The sequence below is a fragment of the Marmota monax genome, unplaced genomic scaffold (genome assembly GCF_021218885.2).
Source record: "Marmota monax isolate L192 unplaced genomic scaffold, Marmota_monax_Labrador192_F-V1.1 WCK01_AAM20220418_F8-fsc00001, whole genome shotgun sequence".
In the NCBI taxonomy this organism is placed as follows: Eukaryota; Metazoa; Chordata; class Mammalia; order Rodentia; family Sciuridae; genus Marmota; species Marmota monax.
The window spans coordinates 23,036,129-23,060,300 of NW_026693777.1; the positions used below are offsets into that span (position 1 = coordinate 23,036,129).

General features: G+C 38.2%; 1 protein-coding gene across 1 annotated transcript in view; it reads left to right on the plus strand.

The window, feature by feature from the left end:
* Positions 1-1,271: 1,271 nt before the first annotated feature.
* The window catches only part of Kcnh5 (potassium voltage-gated channel subfamily H member 5), a 303,814-nt gene continuing 280,913 nt past the window's right edge, over positions 1,272-24,172 (plus strand). The window contains exon 1 of the mRNA XM_046461686.2: positions 1,272-1,599. Within this exon, the coding sequence (XP_046317642.1) occupies positions 1,527-1,599 (73 nt within the window). The 5' untranslated portion in view covers positions 1,272-1,526. The remainder of the gene's footprint in view (positions 1,600-24,172) is intronic.

Genomic DNA, 24,172 nt, shown 5'->3' on the forward strand with positions numbered 1-24,172 from the left:
GTTGGTTAAACTCCATTCCCAGAGTTCCTTGCTGCCTAGCTCTGGGATAAAGCTCCAAACTTTGCATTTTTAACAAGTTCTTAAGTGATGCTGATGTTGCCAGTATGGACCGGACCAATTTGAGGACCAATGCTTAGCTAAAAGAAGGTGCCACGGCTTGGGATCCCCCTTTCTTTCCATTTCTCCCCATTCTATTCGCATTTATGCAATTTTCTCTTCTCCGTGGCAATCCCTGGCTTTTGGACCGCTTTACCCGTTCCACTGATTCTGAACGTGTATGATGGTGGTGGTGGCAGTGGTGGAAAGGGGGTTGCCCCTGCCCTAGTCTTGCGCAGCTTCGTCTTCACAGCCTTCACTGATTTCCCACACAAATGCCACCTGTCCCACTGTCTCGCTTGGTGGGGATTATCCACACTCTTCCTTTACTCCTTGCGTCAAATGAAATCCCTTTCTGCAACTTTGCCGCGGCAATAAGGCCTGTTGCTCGCCTCTGGCGCTCAGCAGCCTTCGGGGAAACTCCCCTGTGAGGACCGTTGCTCTTTAGTATGCCAGACCCAGCCTGGGGCAGAGGGACTTTCCGGGTGCTAGCTCTGCCCTGGGACTCAATCTGGCTCCAGTTCGGGGCTGCGGGGTAGACCGGGTGCAGAAAGCTCCTCTGTCTAGGCTTCAGGCGCTGAAGCCCGGAGGGGGGCGGTAGCAGCGTCAGGTGGCTGCTCTGCTTCCCCGCGCACCGCCCAGTCAGATCCTACTCGGCGCTCAGCCTAGGGCGTCCATCGGTACCTCTGCCGCTGGAGCCACGTTCGTGGGAGCTGCGGTGGCTTAGGATACCGGCCGGAGAATGAGATGTGACCCCTCCAAGTTCTCATTGCCCTCCCTGGCGCTCTCTTCTTCCATTCTAAAGCGTTTATTGGACAGCGGGCGCTAGCCTCGATCTTCGGGAAGAGAGGAGCGACGACTAGGCGCACAGCCCAACAGAAGTTGGGCAGCGCAAGGCAGCTGTTATCCAGCTGCCCGAGCGGGGTGGGCTAGGAGACCCGGAGAGGCAGGTGCAGTAAGGGTTCTCTATCTGGGCTAAGAAGGGGCTTGAATTTGTTCTTTCTCTCCCCTGGCCCCGGGGCGCTGGGCAGTGGGAGAAATGCTGAGCCCGCGCCCCGGCGACCGCCGCCGCGGCAGCAGCCTCAGCAGCAGCCTCAGCATCAGCACCGGCGGGACAGCGACAGCGGGGGCGGCGCAGGCGCACTGTGCCCGGCGGAGCCTGCAGTTCCCGAGCCCCGTGTGCGGCACCGCCACAGTCTGGGCAGCGGCGGCCGGGGGAGCGCTACTACCATGAACTGCCTGGTCCTCCTCCCCAGAGCTGCTCATCCGGGTCGGGCTGGAGACACAGTCAGGGGACCCCCCCGCCGCCGCCGCGCCCCCTCTTCTTTCGGCTCGATCTCCTCCACCTTTTCCTCCTCTTCCTCCACCTTCTCTTCCTGCTTCCCCCCCTCCCCCGCCGCGGATCCTGGCCGCTGCTCTCCAGACCCAGGATGCCGGGGGGCAAGAGAGGGCTGGTGGCACCGCAGAACACATTTTTGGAGAACATCGTCAGGCGCTCCAGTGGTAAGGAGAGTTGCAGTTCACAACACCCCCACTTCCATCCCACCCACGCGCGCCCCCCGTCCCATCCCTCTCTTAAGGGGGGAGGGGGATGCAGGGAGTCTTTCCTGGTGGTTTCAGTTACTAGTCGGACCTGATTTTGGTGGGCGCGGGGTGGGAGTGAGGTGGCAGAAGAAAGTTAGTTGATCTCCTTCCTGGGAGCCTTACTCCCCCGCCTCCCACCTGTCCAGAGCCCCGAGCAAGGGAAGGGGGTGGGGTGGGTAGAGTATAGGTACATCCGGAGAATAGAAGTGAAATTTCGCTTTTAATGAAGGTTGTCTTTCTGTTTATCCTCTTCTCATATTTATTCCCAAGTAGCCTGCAGAAACTGACCACATTTATAAGAGTTAATCTCTGAGGAAGGATTTCCTTTGAATTGGGAATGGCTGCGAAAGTGGCTACTTAATCAGATTTAAGTCTCTGGAAGGGCTTTTGGTCACAATTGGCACAGCTGAAAGATATCCTGTGTTAGGGAGAGTAGTTGCAGTTTAACCTAAAAAAAAAGAGTGCTTGAAAAATGGGAAGGAATTACTAGGGTCAAATTTGTGTTTAAAGTTTCTTTCTTTCTTTTTTTCTTTTTTTGATTCTTTTCATTGTGCATTGATCTATATGATATATTTCATTTGGCTTAAGCAGAGAAATGTAGACGTGAAGCAGTAGCTCCTGTGCTTTAAATGCAGTTGGAGAAGAGATTTTAAAAAATGCCATCCTACCTGGCTACTGATATGAAGGTTTTGTCTTAAAGTGTCTTTAAAATATCACTTAGGCATGTACTTCCTACAAGATAGTCTGGATAGGAATAGCTGTATAGTTCACGTTTGAGACCCTATTATAAACTTTGCATTTTTACTAAAATCTGTATCTTCTACTTGTTTTTGATTCCTTTATATAATTTTTAATTCCTTTATATAATTTATAAGCAACATATATGGAGTATTCTGTAAAGCTTTTCCTTCAGAGGCCTGTTATTTTATTTGAAGACCCCTTGCTAGGAGAAATAGGAGAAAGACAGTTCTGCATATGGACTACAGTAGACCTTGGAACAAAGCAGTGGAAATACTCTCTGCAGTTCTGTAATTCCTTGTTTATTCATTCACTCATTGAAACAATGTGGATTGGGTGCCTTATACAATCAACATTCTTTGAGTCCTTTGGAAAAAAAAAAGTGATTGAGACACTTCTCCTGTTTTCAAGAAGCTCTTGCCTAGTGGGCAAGTCAGAGGCACACTTAAATTATAATGAATAATCAAATGCTATGATGTTTTTTCTGACTTTGGAGATTATACTGATTCTTAGATTAGGATCTCCTCTAATACTAGGCTTGCAAATATTTCCTCTGATTTGGGGACTATCTGTCTCATAAGGTTTCCCTTAAATCTCTGACTGGTATTTAATCTGAGGTTTGTGACTTTATTTCTTCCACTTTGGTTAATGCTCAGTGTTATAGAAGTCTAGAGAGGCTGTCTTAAAATTGGGTTGAAAAAATGAACTAATATAACCTAGTCTTGTATACATTTTAATACCTATAATATTTTTAGCATTCCAGTGTGATTTCATATGAATTTTCAATTTTTACAGTGTAAAATGTAAATTCATACTGGCATGTAATTTCTAAACTTGTACATTACTTACTTGTGCTAATACCATACATAGATTTAGAATATGAGGGGATGTTACTGTTAAAATAATCAGTCATTGGGGGGGATTTAAAGGTTATTGGAATCAGTTACTTAAGACGTATGAGTATTATTTCAGCTTTTTCATCCTCTTGGGTTATTTCAACTCCACATAATTTGGTCTGTAGAGGACTTTCCAGAGAAGGCCTTAGGAAACAAAACTCAGACTCTGTAACTCTGCTTGGTAGAGAGGATGAAGATGAAAATTCCTTGATTGAAGTTTACTAATATAATATCTTGGGTTGAAACTTCTTATACAGTCTGGTATTATGAGCCAGTTTTTATAATGTTTTGCTTTTAAATATAGCATGAAATTAAGGTTTACCTTATATGGTCCAGAAATATCTGCTTCAGTTGCCTCCATTTTATGTCTACCAGCCAACTTGATGAATATTTTATCTTTTCTATGCTTCATGCTCATAATTGTTTTGTTGGTTTAATGTTTCTTTACATGGATAACACCAAGTGTGAGTGTAAATTTATCTGTTTTGGCATTTTAAAATCCCACCTCTAATTGCCTATGGTTAACTTTGAATAGCGCTACTTGAAACTCCTAGCTTCATTTGAAATGTGTTTGAAACTTGAATGTATGTGCACATCTATATTTAATAAGTGCTGAAAAGTCTCTGTACTTCTTTCACAGGAATTCTTCAGAAATAGAGAATAACAGTACTACTCCACACATTCATGTTGGAGTATCCCATAGTTGTCATTTCTATATGATATGACAGATAAATTGAAATATTTATTTTATGAGATTGTTTAATTGAGATTAACAGAACACTTCTTCAGGGTTCTGATAGATGGATCAGGTTTTGTTTTCCACAATGAAGATTTTGTTAGTCCATAACTTAACAACATTGAAGGTGACATTTTGGCAGAGCTTTGGTGACAAAGGAAAGTAAAAGAGCCAGTTCCCAATCTGTTTAAGAATTGAGCAGAGACTTGTACTGTATATTGACCTGTACCCCATGAAAAGCTTTTTTTATTTTTCCTGGTACAATGTCCTTTTCTTCTTATGAAAAGATCAGATCTTGTAGTGAGAATCAGATAAACAGAAAAAATAACACACACACACACACACACACACACACGACATAGAAACATATGGATAAACAGGCATCCACCCAGACACAGAGACAAGACACACAGGAAGCAAACTAACTCGTGCTTTTTCACATACACAAAGGGAAAAAAAGATGTAGGAAAAAACAGAAACGTGTGTGTGCGTGCACACACACACACACACACAGAGAGAGAGAGAGAGAGAGAGAGAGAGAGAGAGAGAGAGAGAAAGAGATGTTAGACATGAAAGGGAAAGGGGCACAAAGGGAAAACATCAGGCATTTATTTTTGCCCATGGGTAGCTAATGAACAGAAATCTCAGTCAGTTAGAAATCCATCAGAGAACTTTTTGATGATGCAGAACAAATGAGCCAAAAGTATGGCATATTTGAGTATAGCTTTTAAACCTTAGAATTTCCCAATAAAGTTTCAAACTCCTCAGCTGCAATTTCCCAGGACAACTGTAGTATTGCCTTCCCTCAAGTAGCAACTATTGCATATTTGCTGTTATTTTACACCTCTTGAGATTGGATTTTTATTTTCTTTATTTAGTGGACTCTGTTACAGAAAAGGATTGCAAGTTGTTACTGTTGATTCGAAGTCTATAAAATAAAATAATGAGAGCCACTGAGTAGGATGGATATCCACACACACATGCTTTGTAGCCAAATCTCAAAATAAGACTAGTAAGGAATTCCTCTCTTTAGTTTTAAGATTAAAGACAAGTTAAGATAATTTGTAGACAAATAAAAGAAATTATAATAATTCTTTACATGTGATTCTAGTAAATTAGAGCACATTCTTACTTCAGAAGTTGGAAAGGGGAGAAGTATAAGGGGCAATAGAAATGTTTAGATAAAAATTTTTTTAATATATTTTTATTTTTGATTGACATAGTAATTACACATTTATGGGGTATAGTGTAACATTTCAATATATGTATACAATGTATAATGATCAGATCAGGGTAATTGGTATATCTGTCACCTCAGGCATTTATCATTGGGAACATTAAATTCCTCTGTACTACTTATTTTGAAATATTAAATTAATGTTATCAACCATAGTTAAGTTTAGATAAATTTTTGGTTAGTGGGATCAATATAAGTTGTTAGGAAGGAAGGGCTTGAGGACAATGTGTGAGTTCATTACATCTGAGCAGTGCCTCCTACAAGGCCCCTGCCTCAAGTATGTACTTACTAGATCTATGGAACATAATTAGGATTTCTTCCCTTATGTAAATTTTAATTGTTTATGCAAGCTATTCATCAATATAAATTGGGCTGTAGGGAGCAGTAAACTTGTGGTTAAAAGTTAAATAACTGAAAGAAAGGAATTGTTTTTAGGACTTTTAGGTAGACCTTTTGATCAAGAAGGCAAAAAAAAAAAAATTGTAGCCCTCAGTCTGATTATGTCATATGTTGTCTTTGATTCCTTAATGAAGAGGCAGAAGTGATTCGCTTGGGTGACAGAAAACTAGGTTTCCATTCTGAAAAATTCTAACTATAAATTAACATCTTTTTATTAGAAATCAATGACTGTTTCTCGATATTTTTAAGTACTGTGAAAAATTAGATGTTTTTCTAGTTTTATGAAAATTAGAAGTAATTTTCTTGTTGGAGGAAAAAAGGACTCAGGAAAGAAAAAACAAAAAACAGAGAAGATAGTGTTTTCTGAACCTCTCATCTTTCAAAAGGAGAAGCTCAATCTCCCCAATTTTCCATTGTTCTAGAGGTAGCTGGGTTGCTCGGCCAGTTTTTTACAGTCATCTTTTACTTGTAGAAAAATTGTTTTTGTGCTATAATTGATATTTGTAAAAACCGAGATCTTAAACCTATAAGAGAGGAAACAGAATTAGTGATTTAAAAACAAAACAAAAGGATAATAACTTTTAAGAATCATCCACTTTAAAATAAATGGTGGAAAGCAAATGGATTTTTTGTTATAAGGTTCTTGATTTTTTTCTTGAAAGGCTTTCTGTAACATCTAAGACACTATTCAGGAAATATTGATAAAACCACATAGTGTTTTTGAAGCATTGGTTTACCCAGGTCTTATAATATACCACTTTAACATTTAAAATAGCAAAGAGGTTGAAATTATACTGACCACTTCCTAAATTATACTGGTAAGTAAGCCAGAGGGTAGTGGCCGGCTTTCCAGCCCACATTGAATTATGTAATGAATGAAGAGCATTGCTGACTACATGGTTGCTAACCCCTGGACACTGTTGTCTGTACTAGAAATCTACCTCTTTGTCTATCTATTGCTTGCTTCCAGAAGTAGGATATGTAAGAAATCCATTTACTTAGCTATCTTTTAACTGACCTACTAAAAAAGCCCATGTAAAACCACTATTTTTTAATAGAAGGGAGTAATTTTGTTTATTTTAATTGATGAGGACTGAGTAGATTTTCCAGGAAGAAATCCTTTAGTTTAGTCAATGTTTACCTTTTACTTTCATTGTGATGAATAGCCATTTCCTGGGTTGGAGAATCAGTGCTTCTACATTCCCCAGAGGGAGCCTCTGCAAAGGTTGTGATATTCACCCAAGTTCTGTAGTTATCCTGTACCACAAGAGGTCACTGTAGGTTCTGGCACAGGTGAACCAGTAGTCAGTATCTTTCCTTTTCTCCCTCCTTCCCTCCACCCCCACACAATATAATTGGGAGTCAGTATAGTTAATTGTTGTTCTCGGAAGAAAATATCTAAAATGTAATACAGAAAAGTTCAATGAAGTAAGGTACTTCTTTCTTTTAATTATTAAAATTTACTGGATGGCAAACAACATCATATGACTAAAGGAATGTGATATTAATACAAATATTTTAGACTAATAGAACATTTACTTTAGTGGATAAAATTTTATTATAGTATATGATATCAGTGTCATGGCAATATATATGAAATATAAAGTTTTGCAGAAAAATGCCTTAGGTATAATGCTCCCTACCAGGAATATGATGACATATTTCCTATTTCAACCAAATTCTTCCTCTACCAGATGTCTTCATATAATTTATATTAAATTTGAGAGGCAGAATCAGTTCATAACAATGCTTTAGTTTTTTTCTTTTTTTGGTACTGGGGATTGAACTCAGGGCACTCAACCACTGAGCCACATCCCCAGCCCTATTCTGTATTTTATTTAGAGACAGGGTCTCACTGAGTTGCTTAGTGCCTCACTTTGCTGAGGCTGGATTTGAACTCTCGATCCTCCTGCTTCAGCCTCTCAAGCCACTGGGATTACAGGAGTGTGCCACTGCGCCCAGCAATGCTTTAGTTTTATTGGAAGATAGTTCACAGATTTATAGTTACTTCCCTGGGATGTTATGTTTTTCTAGTGTTTTGATGTCATTCAAATTTTAAAAGTAAGATACAAAGCCAAAACAAATTATTTTCAAAGTTCTCCAGGTTTTTAAACTCTAAAAGACATATGATTGGGAAATATATTAATTCCTGTCAACCAGCAAATGAATTTTGATTTTAGGGATTTATTTTTTTTTTGGTAGGGTTGGAAACTATGTTGAGAGATGCTTTGAAATGTCCCATATAAAGTTGGTTTTAATGGTAAAAGTTAAAATATGCCATAGAGTGCTTTTTTGAAAGAGATATGTTGTGAAATCAGATAAACATGAATGACAAGCCTGAGACCTGTGGCATTTATTGTTGTGGAAACTGAAGTCAAGGAAAGTATTGGGGTTGATGGGCTTGAAGAAATGAACATTTATAAAACATATTCATTTTCTAATAATAGAGTAGAATTTTAGAACAATTCTCAGCATGGTCCCCTAAATATTTTAACTTAATAATACCTGACATGACCTTTCATAATTTAAGAATGACTACAAGTAATCATTTAAATATTCTTATTTTATATAATACAGAAGTTAATATTGGAAAGGCTGAGTCTTAAAAGATATTTGATCAAGTGAAGGCAGTGATAATTATTGTCATAGAAATAAGTATTCCATATATTATTTTAGTTTTTGGTTATATGTGAATATGATTACCTAATGAAGTGACATACAGGTATACAATCTTGATGGTAGTTTTGTGATTTGCTAAGTTTGCAAATGGAGAAAGATAAGTAAACAAATGGGCAAGATAATTTAGAAAGGAAGAATGATTGAAAAACGATTTGAAATTCTATTGAAAATGTTTCTCTTTCTCTTTTGGGGTCTGATCCAATCATAGACATATGACCAGTAAGCACAAAGTCTTATGGACTTTGAGAGAGAAGAGATGTGAGATCTGAGCTTAAGTGTACAATCATAGCAGCTTATAGCTATAATGATATATAACTGCTGTCTCCTATTCCAATTTGATGTGAAGCTGAAATATTTCTAATCATTTTTGTTTTAATCTCCAAGGGTTTAAATGCTGGACTATTTTATATAAGACAGAACTGTTTTACACTTTTGTAGATTCTGATTACATTTTTAACAACTTTGCATTTAGTAGTTATTGATGGTAAATTTTATCTCTGGGAATCAATCCTTGCCTGCTTAAGTATCTTCTGGAAATTTTGCCTTGGGTCAAAGCACTTACAGTCCAGCCTCAAATTGCTGAATTAAACTAAAAATTGATCAACTCACTTGGGTTGAGGGGAAATGTTAACCTTTTTCCTGATTTTTTTCTTCTGGAAGCCTTTTCTGTAGGTTTTTCTGGATGTCTTCAGCACCTTTTTTTGTTTGGGGTAAGGGAAGCACAATGGGTTTATTTTCATATATTTGCAGCATTGTAAAAATAGAGAAATTCTACATTGGATGTTAAATAGTTTCAGAGTGAGTCTCCTGAAAACAACTCCCACCTCTTTGCCTGACTCTTATGTCTTTTATAGTTAATTGTTCATTAATGCAACAAAATTTTATTGAGTGCCCACTGTGTGCCAGACATTGATCTAGTACTGAGATTGCAAAATAAACACAATGACAGAATACTGTTTCTCCTTAAGAGGCAATATGCACATTGGTTAGGGTAGGCCTGCTTTTGAGTCCTGGCTGATGTTCACTAACTGTGACTAACTTACTTTACTTGTACCTGGTGTCCTCATGTGTAATACAAGTAACAATAGTATGTAGCTGGTGCAGGTTAGAGTGAGGATTCATAACATAGTATGTGCAAAGTGCAGGGAATAGTATCTGGCACATAACAAGCACAATATCCATGTCATTAGTTATTATTATGATTTTGTTGTTTAATACATTTAATTTTGAGTCATCATTTCCTTCCATACCATGTGGCAGCTAATTTATATCTAGTTCCTAATGTGGAAACTTCCTAGAAGATTATAAGTGAGCATTCTTGTAAATCCAGAGGCCTTTTTCTTTATCTGTATTTTTGTGTCTGCAGGATTTAATATGGCACTCCCCGGCCCTCTAACAGGTGCATCTGTTAGCTTCCATGCCTACATGCTCTCCTGCCCTTCTTACTGGATTTTTTATAGTTCTCCTCTCTCCTCCCTTTCCCTCTCCTTCCTTGACCTCCTGAAGATCAGCCAGCCACTGAGATTTTCCCTTCCTTTCTTCTTAAACCTTTGCCATGCTTTTCAGAGCAAGCTTTCTCTGCATTATTTAAACTTCATGCCCCAGTCCTGTGTTTGCAGTGGTATATGGAATTTCTTTTGTTCTTCTCCCAAGTCATCTAAAACTCCATATGCCCAGAACTGAATGTTTGCTTTTGGCCTCAAACAGATGGATGTTCTTTGGTATTTTCTCATGTCTGTCAAGAACATCTTTAATATTTTTGTCTTTTATCCTTAAAATCTTAGGGTCACCTTTGATTTCCCACTCAGTCGAACATTAGATTTACCCCCAACCTGATTTCAATCCTATGGGTAAGAGTTTTGCCATCTATTTCTCTTATGTTTCCTGAAAGTGCTATTTGTAGAGTAAGTGAAATTATGCCATTCACTATACTGACTCATCTCAGGGCATGAAACTGACCATAACTGACCTCATATGCAGCCAAGGCATTATAAATATGATGGACCGAAGAGCAACAAGAGTTGCCTCATTAGCTGAACTCAGAAACCAAAGATCTCCAAGAGTGAATAGTGAAATGTGGAACATTTCTCCTTCTGGCTGCTAAAGCAACCTCTTTCTCCACAAGAGCAACTACAGTCGAGGTTGCTGGTAATCTTCCTAGGTCTCTGCAGGGCACTTCCAAGGCTCAGAAATACCTGTCCTGGCCCTAGCCCTTGCTTGCAGTGACACACTGAGTCTCTCCAGGAATCCAACACCTACCTTACAGTGTTGCTGGAGAGATTTGGTGAAGCCACAGATGTCACAGATCTTGCACTGCACTGCATCAGAGGAAGGGCTCAGTACACAGTCGCCTTTTCATATTTTTCTACATAAGGTAAGGTAGGAGAAGTTTTTTTTTCTATTTCTTTTTGTTTTAACCTCAAGAAAGTAAAGTAATAAATAATTGAGACTTTCCTAATACAGGTTAAACTTAAAAGCATTTGGATTCACTTTATCAATGGTTTACTAACTTGGAGAAAAAACCAAACCAAATGAATAAATGATTCACCCTGCCCACCTCCCTCCACCCCCAAACAAAACTTACTACTTAGAGCAAAAGAAGCATCAGCAATGGTGACCTCAGAACCTAGCAGTTCTTCAAGAAGCTGAAGAAGGAAGCAGGGCCTTTAGCCCCCTTTTGTAATTGGCCCAGTGAAGACTGGCCCAAGGAGGAAATGGAATCTGTAGGAGCATATTTTTCTCTTGAACAATTATCTTCTGTTGCATAGATTGTAGAAAAAAAATTGAACTAAGATTTAGAAAATTTATTGGATTGCAATGCATTTGGAAAAGCTTCTCTTCTGCATTTGTGCCATGTGTGCAGGTTTCATTAGTCTTTTAATTGTAGTTCTTTATCAGTTATCTTGCCATTAGTGTTTGGTTGCCTTAAAAGGTAAGCTTCAAAGAAAAGTACAGTCCTTTCAGAAAAATTGTGGTTGGTTTCTAAAAGAAAACTTGGTCATTTTCAGGATTTAAAATGAGGCTTGAACACCACATATGTCATATCCTTTTTCCTGATAAACACATCTTGACTTATTTTGCATTTATTCCTCAATATTATATAACTAGCATATGTCTGAAGGCTTTTTAGGTATTTTAAGAAATTTCATCGTAACAGAATTCAGTAAAAATTTGCCATTATCTACATCATGGTGAATATTTTCTATTGTATTACAAGTCTATGAATCATATTGGTCATTATTAAACATTATTCCAATTACATTTTGCTTCTAATAATTTTGGCCAATATACATTTTAGAAATCCATTTTCTTGTGAACAAAACACCAACTAGTAAAAGTAGAAACTGAATTCTTGAACTTTTTTTTGTAGAGAAAATATTTTAACAAAGTTTCTATTGTCCCTGCCATTAGAATTTCAGGCACATATGTTGAAAGAGCTCATGCATTCTGAACCAGTTTGGCTGGATGGAAGAATGATGAAGTTAATGCCATCAAAGAAACACAGAAACTTAAAAATGTACCTTTGATCTTGAAGGAGATGAAAAGTGGAGGCATATTTTTATCTTTGATGACAGCTGAACAAGTTTGAATAAATTAACAGATATTTTTTGCATATTTCAAACTCCCACAGTGATGGTCTGTTTAATGTTGCCAATATTATTATATAATAATTAGTCGCATTGTGGAAGGCACAGAGTGCATGTCTGTACACTTTTCTGTGTGGATATAGAATTGTAGGGTAAAGGTGTATTTTGTAGGAATATGAAAGAAACCAGCTCTGTATTTGGTTATTGACATAATAACAGGCAATGCACAAACCAGAGATCAACATTGTGAATGCGGGCATGACATATAAATTATTTATGCTTTTGTTTAGCTATCTGCACTAAGATTTTATTTAACCCAAATAAAATGTGCTATGTATGCTTCAGTGATTGCTCTATTACTGTTATGTGAAACTTAAATATATTTATAGCTATCACTCACCTACAAGACAAATTTAAACAAATAATATAGATTCCATAATTTAAATTCACAAGTTACCAGATGCCATTCAAAAATTCAGGGAATTCTGTTTGGGAACACCTATTAGTATTCTTTTATTGTGTGGTCAGTTCTATATGCCTGGCTTAGTCCTTATCCACATTCTTGACAGTATCTAAGCACTGCTTTATGGTTGTTTATTGACGGTGTGACTTTAAATAGGAGTCAGAAATTTTTTATTTGATTGGTCACTCTTCAAACATTTGTGGGTACATAGTGATGAACAAACTGACATGATTCTTGACCTTATGAATCTCTTAGCCTGGTAGGTGAAACAGGTATTCAACAAACCCACATTAAATATGTAATTAGAAATCGTGGGCAAGCATTTTGAAGGAAAAGGGGAGGGTCCTGTGATCATGTGTTAACAGAGACTAATTTTGATTGGAAAATAGTGTTAGGAAGGCCTTTCTAAGGAAGTAGTGTTAAATCGGTACCCAAAGTCAGAAGTAATGAGATAAATGGGAAGCATATTTCAGGCAAAGAACAAAACGTGTGTAAAGCTAAGGAGGGAAAGAGAAAATGAATGGCTCAGTGTATGAAACTTAAAAGACTCATACAATTGGATTACAGAGGATATAAAGAGGAAGAAAAGACAGGGGGAAGTTTTGCATTATATCCCACATACTGCACAAACCTGCAGGTCACAGTGGTTGCTTGTTCAGGGCTGGAGGGAGAAGGAGCTAAAGTAGAATAGCTAGGAGGCTATTCCGAAGGTCCAAGGAGGTGGTGATGGTGGCTTGTCTGGGATAGCAGTAGTAGAGGTGGATAGAAATGGACGTGTCCAACATGTTTTGTTGGTAGAACCATCATAAGGACTTAGTAATGAATTAGATGGCATGGATAGGAAGGTGAAAGATGACTCCCAGGGTTTTGGCTCCAGCATCTGAGTATCGCTGGAGGTAGGGAAGATTTCCTTGAGATGGGAGAATTGGAAGAAGGCCATATTTGGAGTGAGGCTCTAAAGATCACCTGCGTCATCACTTTGTCATCTTGCTCCCTTTTCATTTCTTTGAAGAAGAAAAGACTGCAGCCAAAGGACACCCAGCTTAACTTTGCTGGGTACAGGCAGATTTCTGTATTCTACCTGCAGAGTACAGAAAGGAGATATCACATGCCAAGTAGTTACCTTGAACAGTCTTGTTTTTCCTATGTTTAGAAACATGTAGCTTCAAATTTTAAAGATTGTTTCAGATGGGAAACAAAGTAAACTTTGGAATCAAATCAAAGTCCCAACTCATATCTAACTTTATAATGCATGGCAATCAGATTTTTGAAAAGGCCTCTTCAACCAGTCCCTTCCAGAAGTCTATGTGAGTTTTTTGTGTTACTTTTCAGTTTCAAATTTTCCTTCTTGGTCACTAATTTTTGGAATGTTTGTTCTTGAGCTCTTTTGAATCAGGATTGTGCAGAGTCCTGGGTGTGATTGCATGGGACTGTGCTGTAGTTGGTCCTCCTTCAGTGACAAGAAGCAGCTGGAAAAAGCCCTGAGTGGGCTTCTGGGTTCCAGCACCTTGTCTCTGCTGGAGGAGTTGCGTCTCAGGCCTTGAGGGCTTTCAGAATGGCAGCGACAATATCCAGGAGGAGGACTCCAAAATGACAACTACATGAATACGATCAGAGCAAAAATCCAATTGGCTTTCTTCAGAGGGAGCCCTAGACCTTGGCAAAGCTGTCAATTAGTGAAAGCGTTTTCTTCATTTTGTGAAATCCTTTCCCTTCCCACCTCCACCCTGTGTCTTCTGTCTTTCTTTGTACTGTGGAATTCATTTAGGTGTCTTCTCATTTCTTAAAATATCTGAAAACTCCTGCTAATATTCTGAAATACTTCTCTATCGGATACTTTGCATAAAAAAGTTTAGAGGGAGAAACAGCAGGAGTATGACCCCCACAAAGGTGTTCCATTGCTGTTTTCTTCTTTCATGTATTTCTTCTTAGTCATCGTCTTTTTTTTTAAATTACTGTATACAGTCAAGGTGTATAAAAGTGTTTTGGTGTCCATATACATAATGATATTATTACTACAGTCAAGCAAATGACATTGTTACAGTCAAATATCTATCTCCCACAGTTTCTTTGTGGTAAGAGCTCAAATGTTTCTTTTCAGTATACAATACAGAATTATTAACTATATTACAAAAGCTGAACATTTATTTGATCTCTAGACTTATTCATCATATGTTACTGCAAGTTTGTACATTTGACCTCTCCATTTACTTCTCTACCCTGCACCCATTTTTAAGTCTGGAAAGTTCTAGATTCAAAAAGGGGATGATTTCACAAAAACAAAATCTAAAACCATAAAACCAAAACCAGTGTGTCCCCCAGAATTTCTGTAGAAAGGAAAGAAACATTTTAATGATTTTTGGTGCTCTTATTGACTGGCTATAACCTCTCTTCTTCCCCCAATTTTTGTCAGTCAGGATTATTGATCTCCTGGTTTGAGTTTCTTTTAGGAATGGTACTAGGATGTAGTGCTATTAATCTATTTTTAATTAATTTTTAAATTTATATATGACAGTGGAAAGCATTACAATTCTTATTATACATATAGGGCACAATTTTTATATCTCTGGTTGTATACAAAGTATATTCACACCAATTCATGTCTTTATACATGTACTTTGGATAATAATGACCATCACATTCCACCATCATTTTCAACCCCATGCTCCCTCCTTTCTACTCCAACCCCTCTGCCCTATCTAGAGTTTGTCTATTCCTCACATGCTCCCCATCCCTACCCCATTATGAATCAGCCTCCTTATATCAGAGAAAACGTTCAGCATAAGGTTTTTTGGGATTGGCTAACTTCACTTAGATTTATCTTCTCTAACTCCATTCATTTACCTGCAAATGCCATGATTTTATTCTCTTTTATTGATGAGTAATATTCCATTGTGTATATATGCCACATTTTTCCCATCCATTCATCTATTAAAGGCATCTAAGTTGGTTCCACAGTTTAGCTATCATGAATTGTGCTGCTATAAACATTGATGTGGCTGTGTCCCTGTAGTATGCTGTTTTTTAAGTCCTTTGGTTATAGACTGAGGAGAGGGATAGCTGGGTCAAATGGTGGTTCCATTCTCAATTTTCTAAGAAATCTCCATACTGCTTTCCATATTGGCTGTACCAATTTTTAGTTCCACCAGCAGTGTATGAGTGTACCTTTTTCCCCACATCCTTGCCAACACTTATTGTTGTTTGTCTTCATAATAGCTGCCATTCTGACTGGAGTGAGATGAAATCTTAGAGTGGTTTTGATTTGCATTTCTCTAATTGCTAGTGATGGTGAACATTTTTCATATATTTGTTGATTGATTGTATATCATCTTCTGAGAAGTGTCTGTTCAGTTCCTTGGCCCATTTACTGATTGGATTATTTGTTTTTTTGGTGTTTAGCTTATTGAGTTTTTATTAAACCCTAGAGATTAGTGCTCTATCTGATGTGTGAGGGATAAAGATTTGCTCCCAAGATGCAGGCTGTCTATTCACCTCACAGATTGTTCTTTTAACTTTTGTTTATCATGGAAGGTTTTTATTTCATCATCAACTCTAAAGCTTAGTTTTGCCAGATATAAGATTCTTGGTTGGCATCCATTTTCTTTCAGGGCTTGGTATATGTTGTTCCACCATCTTCTGGCTTTGAGGGTGTGGGTTGAAAAATCTCCTGAGATACAAATTGGTCACCCCCTATATGTGATCTGATTCCTCTCTCTTGTGGCTTTTAAGCTTCTATCCTTATTCTTTATGCTAGGCATTTTCATTATAATGTGTCTTGGTTTAGATCTGTTCTAATTTTGAACATTTGGTGTCCTTGTAAGCCTCTTGTATTTGGTTCTCCAATTCGTTCTTCATGCTTGGGAGATTTTCTGATATTATCTTATTGAAGAGATTGTGCATTCCTTTGGTTTGAAACTCTGTGCCTTCCTCTATCCCAATAACTCTTAGATTTAGTCTTTTTGATGATGTCCCATAATTCTTGGACATTCTGTTTATGGTTTCTTACCATCTTCACTGTTGATCAACTTTATTTTCCAGATTGTATACTTTGTCTTCATTATCTGCCATTTTTTTCTTCCAAGAGATCTAGTCTGTTGGTTATGCTTTCTATTGAGGTTTTTTTTTTGATTTATTGTATCCTTCATTTCAAGGATTTCTGACTTTTTTTTTCAGAGTGTCTCTATCTTTCTTGAAGTAATTTTTTGCTACCGGTATTTGCTCTCTTATCTCTTTGTTGAAATGATCAATTTTTGCCTGTATTTGTTCATTTAGGTCATTCTTTAATTCACAGATAATTTTAATTATGAACCTTCTGAACTCCTTCTCAGATATTTCATCAACTTTGCTGTCCATAGGTTCTGATATTTAGTGTCTTGGTTTGTTTGGGGAACTTTCCTCCCTTGTTTTTTCATGTTGTCTGTGTGTCTTCCTTTCTTGCAGTGTGGATCTGAGATATTACAGTTTGTTTCCTATATTCTTGTAGTACCCATGTAGATTGTCTTTACCTCACCTTGATGTTGGGCTTCCATACCCTGATGGTGTCCCTCAATGTATGCTACTGCATCTAAAGGTGGTGGCAGCAATAGCCAAGGTAACTCGAGATAATAGTTAAGGTGCCCCAAGATGGATGCAATGTCTTATAGAGATGGGGCTGAAAGAGTTGGCCTCACACTCCCTTTGTGATGCCTGCTCTGATATGCAGCTGCTTCTAGGCCCTGTCGTCAAAAAGTTACGGGCTACTGCATGGGGAAGACTATGGCGATGACTGCAGTGTCCCAAGATGGAAGTGGGTTAGGCTTTGGCTCCCAGGTTGGATGAGGGGCGAACTCGGACCTACCCTGGAACTGGGTCACGTGCAAGTTGATATGGATGGATCTGGGCCAGGTCTGAACTCCCAAGTCAATCTGCTGGTTGGAAGAGATGGTCCTGTGTTGGAGGCTGAGCTCTGGTGGGTGCCTGCTGGTGGAGGGGTGGACCCAGGCCTACTGTGAGCCTGGATCCCACTCGGTCTGGGCTGGGTCTAGTGCTATTAATCTAGATAGGGTTATTTTCCTGTTGTCTGAAGAAATTATTGTATAAAGATGTGTCTCCTTATATTAAAAATTAAACGAAACAAACATTTGGACAGAAGTTTTGAAATGGTGTGATAGAATAGAAAGTTTTAGACGGTGAAGTTTAGTTCTGTCTTTCTCCCTATTGAATTTCCCCCTTTTAAAAAGTTTATTGATTCTTTTTAGTTATTCATGATGCAGAATCCATTTTGATATAATTATACAAGCATGAAATATATTGTATTCTAGTTAGTACCCTATTCTTGTACATGATGGTGGGATTCACTGTGTTGTTTTCGTATATGTACATAGGAAAATTATGTCAGGTTCATTCCACTGTCTTTTCTTTTCTTATCCATCCTCCCTTTCCTCCATTCCTCATTGTCTAATCTACTGAACTTCTATTCTGCCCCTCACTCCCCCCAACCCTCTTATTGTGGGTTAGCTTCCACAAATCAGAGAAAACATTCAACCTTTGGCTTTTTGGGACAGGCTTATTTCACTTGGCGTGATAGTCTTCAGATCCATCTATTTGCTGGCAAATGTCATATTTTTCTGCATCGTGGAGAGAGAGAGACATGCTCTGCTCTGATTACTCTTTGAAAAGAACAGCAAGTTTTAGGCTGTGCCTAAACCTGAGCTACTCCATATTGTAAAGTAGTAGTTTGCCATGAACTACTCTATTTTGAGTCCAGGTGCCAAGGTAGAATGACAACACATCTTGTTTATACAAGTAAACAACCTCTGTCTGCCTGGCACCGCCACAAGGCACACATTGATAAAGAACTTACATGTGCCATTTTATCAAACTTAATCAAGGAGTATCTAGACAAGTGGACATACCAAATCATATGAGGAACACCAGACTTGGGAGCTTAACAACCTCATTTGATGTGAACACCTCACTTGAGTCATATAAAAAGAGGAGCCCCCTGAGACAGAACACAGTGACACCTTGACCCCATGACCTGGTCACTTACTATGGGCCTTGCCCAGGAAAATCACCACAGTGACAAACCTCTGATCTCCTCTCCCCACCGGCTTCAGCAAAGTGTGGTTTCTCCTGTCTGATGATCACACACTGCCGACTCCAAGCTGACACCTTGAGCTGATACTCTGAAACTGAAACTGCCATCTATCTGGACCCTCTGCTTTGACAACGCTGCAGAACTGGTTCATTAAAATCTTTATCTGGCCACTTTCAGTGACTCTTTGGCTCTGTATTCATGTCTCTCTCTCTGCCTGTACTCTTGGTTCAGCATCTGTGGCCCTGAGTCCATTAAACCCTTTATTAGTCTTTCTCTGACTTATTTATATATTACTGTGCGAAGTATGTGTGACTTGAGTGTTATAGATAATAGAAATTAAGATTGGAATGAAATGACCTGGGTTTGCCCAGCTTATGACTACCAGGTGACCCACAAGTATTCAGTGAATTCCCGTTGATAAAAGTGGTGTAGCTTGTGAATTTATTGTTATCCAATAAATTCTGAAATTGTGGAATGACACCAACATGTTTTCCCCATGTTAATGACATAGGACACTCTTGACTTATGTCCACCAGGCCAGTCCTTTAACTTTCCTGGCTTGCTTTTCCACCAGTAAAAAAGGAAGGCAAGATTGCATGAGGAGGATACTTTCACGTGCTTGGGAATCACCTGAGGACCTTGTTAAAGTGCAGGTCTTGGGTGGGTCTCAGGTTCTGCATTGTTAATAAACTTCTGGGTAATGCCCAATTAATATTTTGAGTAGTATGGTACCAGATCAAAGTGTCCCAAACTTGACTGAGCATGAGACTTGTCTCTATGGCTGTATTTTTGTATTCTATCCTGAGGGAGTCAATTCAGTGCATCTGCATTAGAATTTAGCAATCTCTATTTTTGACACTCGTGACAAGATTCTATTGCAGCTGCCAGCGTTTAGGAATTATTGCACTAGATTAGTGCTTCTCCACCCTGGCTGCACATTAGAACCACCTGAGAAGATTTAAAAATAAATATTAATGCTTGGGTTCCAATCCAGACTAATTAAAACAGGTATGGTGTCTTGGGTGGGTGATTCCTGTGTCCTCCTCCAATCTCTCCCACCCTCCTCTCAAGCAAATATGCAGCCAAGGTTGATCAACACTGATAATTGTTCATGGGGGGCCATTTTTAAAAGATTCATTTTGTTTTTAATTGAAAAGTCATGATTGTATATACTTTTGGAGTCCAATGTGATGTTCTTATACTTGTATACATTGTGGAATGACCACATTAGACTAATTAGCATATCTGTCCCCCAAAGTGTTTGTCATTTCTTTGTGGTAAGAATATTTAAAATTCTTGCTTTTAATAATTTTGGAATATGTAATATATTATTAATAACGGTAGTCACCTTGCTCTGAAATAATCTGATAATAACTTTGTACCCACTGACCAGTGTCTCCCCTTTCCTTATCCATCTCTCTTTCCCAGTCTCTGGTAACTACCATCCTCTCTCTGCTTCTAAAAGGTGTGTATGTGTGTGTATCTCCTAAAACATTGTATATTAAATTTGATTTTTGGGGGGCTGGAGTCGTGGCTTAGTGGTAGAGTGCTCGCCTAGCATGTGTGAGGCCCTGGATTTGATCCTCAGCACTACGTATAAATAAAGGTATTGTGTGCAACTACAACTAATAAATAAATAAATATTTAAAAATTTTTTGATTTTTTTAACTTTTCAGATGGCCTTAAGGGACCATTTTGAACCAGTGGCCTATGAGTTGGTTTTTAACCTTCCAACTCTTGAGGAAAAAGTACTTGTTTTATTTCAGGTCCACCTCTTAGAGGACACTGGGTGGTCTTGAAAGAATATAATGTTTCTCAAGCCTAAACCTCTTATAGGAATTCATTCAAGAATCTGCTGATGTGTGGAATTGCAGCTTCTGAAATCCTCCCTGCTGGTAGGGATAACGCCCTGATCCTCAGGCACCCCATACAGGACTGCAGTGTATATTTGAACCATTTGGAGATTAAATGTTTGTAAATATCTTCAAGGACCAGAGCAGCCTGGGTATTAAGGAAGGTTGGGTTTTCCAGAATTCATGGCTCCATGTGTACTAAGAAAGTGAGAACAAACTAAAACTAGTTTTCATCATCCCAGGGTGAGGCCCCCTGAGAATTCTGGGTGCTTTCCTTAATGGATTCATGTTTTTGAAACTTCTGGGCTGTCTCCCTTTCTAGTATTGCAGCTCATTTGCTCTACAGAGAAGTTATTTCTCTGAAATCAGATTTCTTTTCTCCACTATGTTTTAAAACTAAAGGAAATTAGAATTTTCTGGGAAGCAATTTTAATTAATTTGTTATCTTGTTCTTAATGTTTATTAATAATATTAGATTTCTCATTTGTTGAAACAAGAAGTTTTATGGTTGCATGGAATGGAAAAATTATATGACTATTTCATATATACATAGAATGTTTCAGTTAACACATGGGCAAATTTACAAAAGAAGGTCATAGATCCTTTAGTTTTTGGCATTTTCCATCTAATTTGGTCTTATTTAAAAAAATCTGTCTCTTGTATTTCTCATTTTAAAATATTTTATTGTAGTTTAGTTCTCACTGATAAATATAATTTTGTAGGTTTGTAGGTTCAATATTTAGATGTTTTTTTCCCTTATATATGCATTCACACTCACGCCTTGCCCACATTGCAAACTTTCTCTGCATATATGACACAGAAAAGAATTTTGCATACAATAATATTTTATAAAGCCTTTCTGCTCCAATAGTTAGTTTGTGAAAACTTTGCTGACGTTATCAATTATTTAACCTTCATAATTATCCAGAGTGGTAGTTATCATTATCACTAGTTGGTGTATGAGAAAACCAGTGACCTAATTAAAACTCCCCAGGTTTTTCACTTATTCTCTTGGTAGCACTGAGAGAGGATCCAAGAGTGGAGAGACTATTTGGGACAGGGATTTTTGTGATATTCTGATTATTATGAACATTTATCAGTTGATGAGTTCTTATATTAGCATTATGGCTAATTTACTGTACTATGGTTTTATAAAACATTCAGAAATGATAGAAACAGTTCTTTTATTTGTCCTCCATAGACCTGGAGTGCATATTATTAAAGAGCAATCATTAAAGCTTTATGGTAGGGGCTGGGAGGACTGGTCCAAAGATGTCACTCTTTGATGGTCTAAGTTACTGAACTCAATCATAAAGTATAAATATGAATGGAAAGCAAGTTTCTATTCTTTTGAACTTTAAGTTGGTTTTAAAAAATGCTGAGTTTCTAGGTATGATTGAATATGCAAACAGATATTATAGAACATACCTGGCAGATATCGAAATTGTTCTTATTCTGTGTTATTGGTTAAGATCCAATAGATTTTTTAAAAATGGTTTTGAAGTAATGGAAAATCTCCACTAGTTTGATAAAACTTTCATTTTTTCCCCCCTACACAAGTCTTCCTTGAAGCCAATAAGGAGAATTAATCTTGCATGCAGGAAGTTGCTTTAGGTCTTCCCCTTCATGCCTAATCTTCCTATTTTTCTATCTAAAGCAGAAAAAGAGACACAGTTTTCCCTAGAAAGAGTTTGAATTTGCAGATCTTTCAGGCAAGAATTAGAATTTAGAGAACATGTGTTCTAGTTGCTGCTTCTCCCTTTGGTAGTCTGGGCTTTGTGAGTTTCTGGCTTATTGTTTGTGAGCCATCAGTAGAAGGGAGAGGGAGTTGTTTCCTGGGTTGCAGGTAGCAGGGACAGCATCAGGCCCAAGTCCTAGCACAGTGTGTTCCCCAAACATACTTACTCATGATGCCCACTACTCAGTCAAAATACTTTCCCTCCACCTTTCGCCTGCCAACCGTGGTACTTTTCACTTCGATCCTCTATACCTAAACACCATTTCTTCCCCTTCCCAACCTGTTGACATTTACTTTTATATAGATGTGAACTGGCATGACTTCAGGGCATCTTTCCTGACTAGGTCACATCCCTTGTTACATAATTATCTTTTTGGACATGATTTACTCATGGTTGCTTTTGTTATTAATTCTGTTATCGGGCAGAGTTATTTTTATTGGCATATAAGTGAAATAATGTTATCGACAACAAATGGGTAGTGATAGTTGGGTGCTGCTGAGCTGGACCCTGCTTTTCCATTGCAGAGCTATTAAGAGTGGTATGATGGGGAAGGAAGGGTAGGATTTTTAATTATAGAGTTGACTAGAAACATTGAGAGCTCCTGATTTAAACCTAGCACTTGTCTTTAAAAACAAGTTTGTTTATGAGAGAGGGAGGCCTGCAAAGCTTTGGAGGTTTGCTTCAGACATGTTTTTAAAACCATGAGATGCAACCCTTCATTGAGGTGTGAAATTGATGTAATGGGTTTTGACTTACACACCTCAAACTGAAACAGAACAGAAAATGGTAGAGTACATCTCATGCAGTAAGTGTTGTCCTCAGAAATTTTTCAGTTGTATGTTCATGTGTGTTCATGCCTGTACACACTTTGTGTATGTCTACACCTTATTATTTATTTCTTACAATTGAGCTTCAGTTAAAAAAATGTCTGAAAAACACTGGGTTGCTAAAGAGTACCAGAAGAGGTAAATCATGTCCAAAAAAATAATTATGTAACTATAGATGTGACCTAGTCAGGAAAGATGCCCTGAAGACATGCCAGTTCACATCTAAATAAAAGTAGATGTCAGTGGGTTGAGAAGGGGAAGAAATGGTGTGTAAGTATGGAGGATCGCAAGTGAAAAGTACCATGTTTGGTAGGCTAAAGGTGGGGGGAAAGTGTTTTGACTGAGTAATGAGCATCACGAGTAAGCATGTTTTGGGAACACAGTGAAGAAACGGACTTAACTGCAGTGGCATGTGGACTTTAATAGTAATGAGATATATGTTTGCATTAGTAGAAAGGTGAGGCTAGATGTCAGAGGGCTCTATAAGTCTGGAAGGGGATTATAGATTTGATAATGTAAGTTGTTTGGATTCTTGAGGAGGCTAGGATGGAGGAGGCTTTCAGGGAGTCAATTTTTGCATAAGAGTGAAAATCAGGAGGAGTTAAAGCAGGGAGACTGGGTGGCTGTGTGCTGGGCCATAGTTGTCTGATCATGAAGTGGAGAGTTTATGGATTAGACAGGATAAACCGGCCTGGGATAAGAGGGGAAAGGACATTTTTGATGATCATATTTATAATTGATACTACATATAAAGGAAAATATGATATATTTATAGAGGAGTTTATGCTTTCTGAAGGATTTTTTGCAGCAATTGGCTCATTTTGATCTTCACTGTAACTGCTGTAGGTACCATGGAGAGATAATATTCATTCTCACAGCTAAGCCTCAGCTCAGATATCACTGTTTTCCTAAAACTCCTGATTCTCTGGTCAAAAGGGATTACCCATACTCCTCCTTGGGTTTTCTTTTAAATTTATATGCAGTAAAATGCACAGATTACAAGTATATAGTTCAATGACAAATATGTTAACCTGAGCAAGTTATACCATCATAGAGAACAATAAAATCTCCCAGAATGTTCTTTTTTTTGCCTCTTTCCTATGAGTCCCCTGTTTATTTCCTTCAGAAATTGTTGTTCTGGGTAATTAGCATATCCATCACCTTAAGCATTTATCATAAACAAAGAAAGAGATCCTTGTTCTGATCCTTTTTACTATATTAGCTTTCTCTGTATTTAAGTTTTATGTGGGTGAAATTAT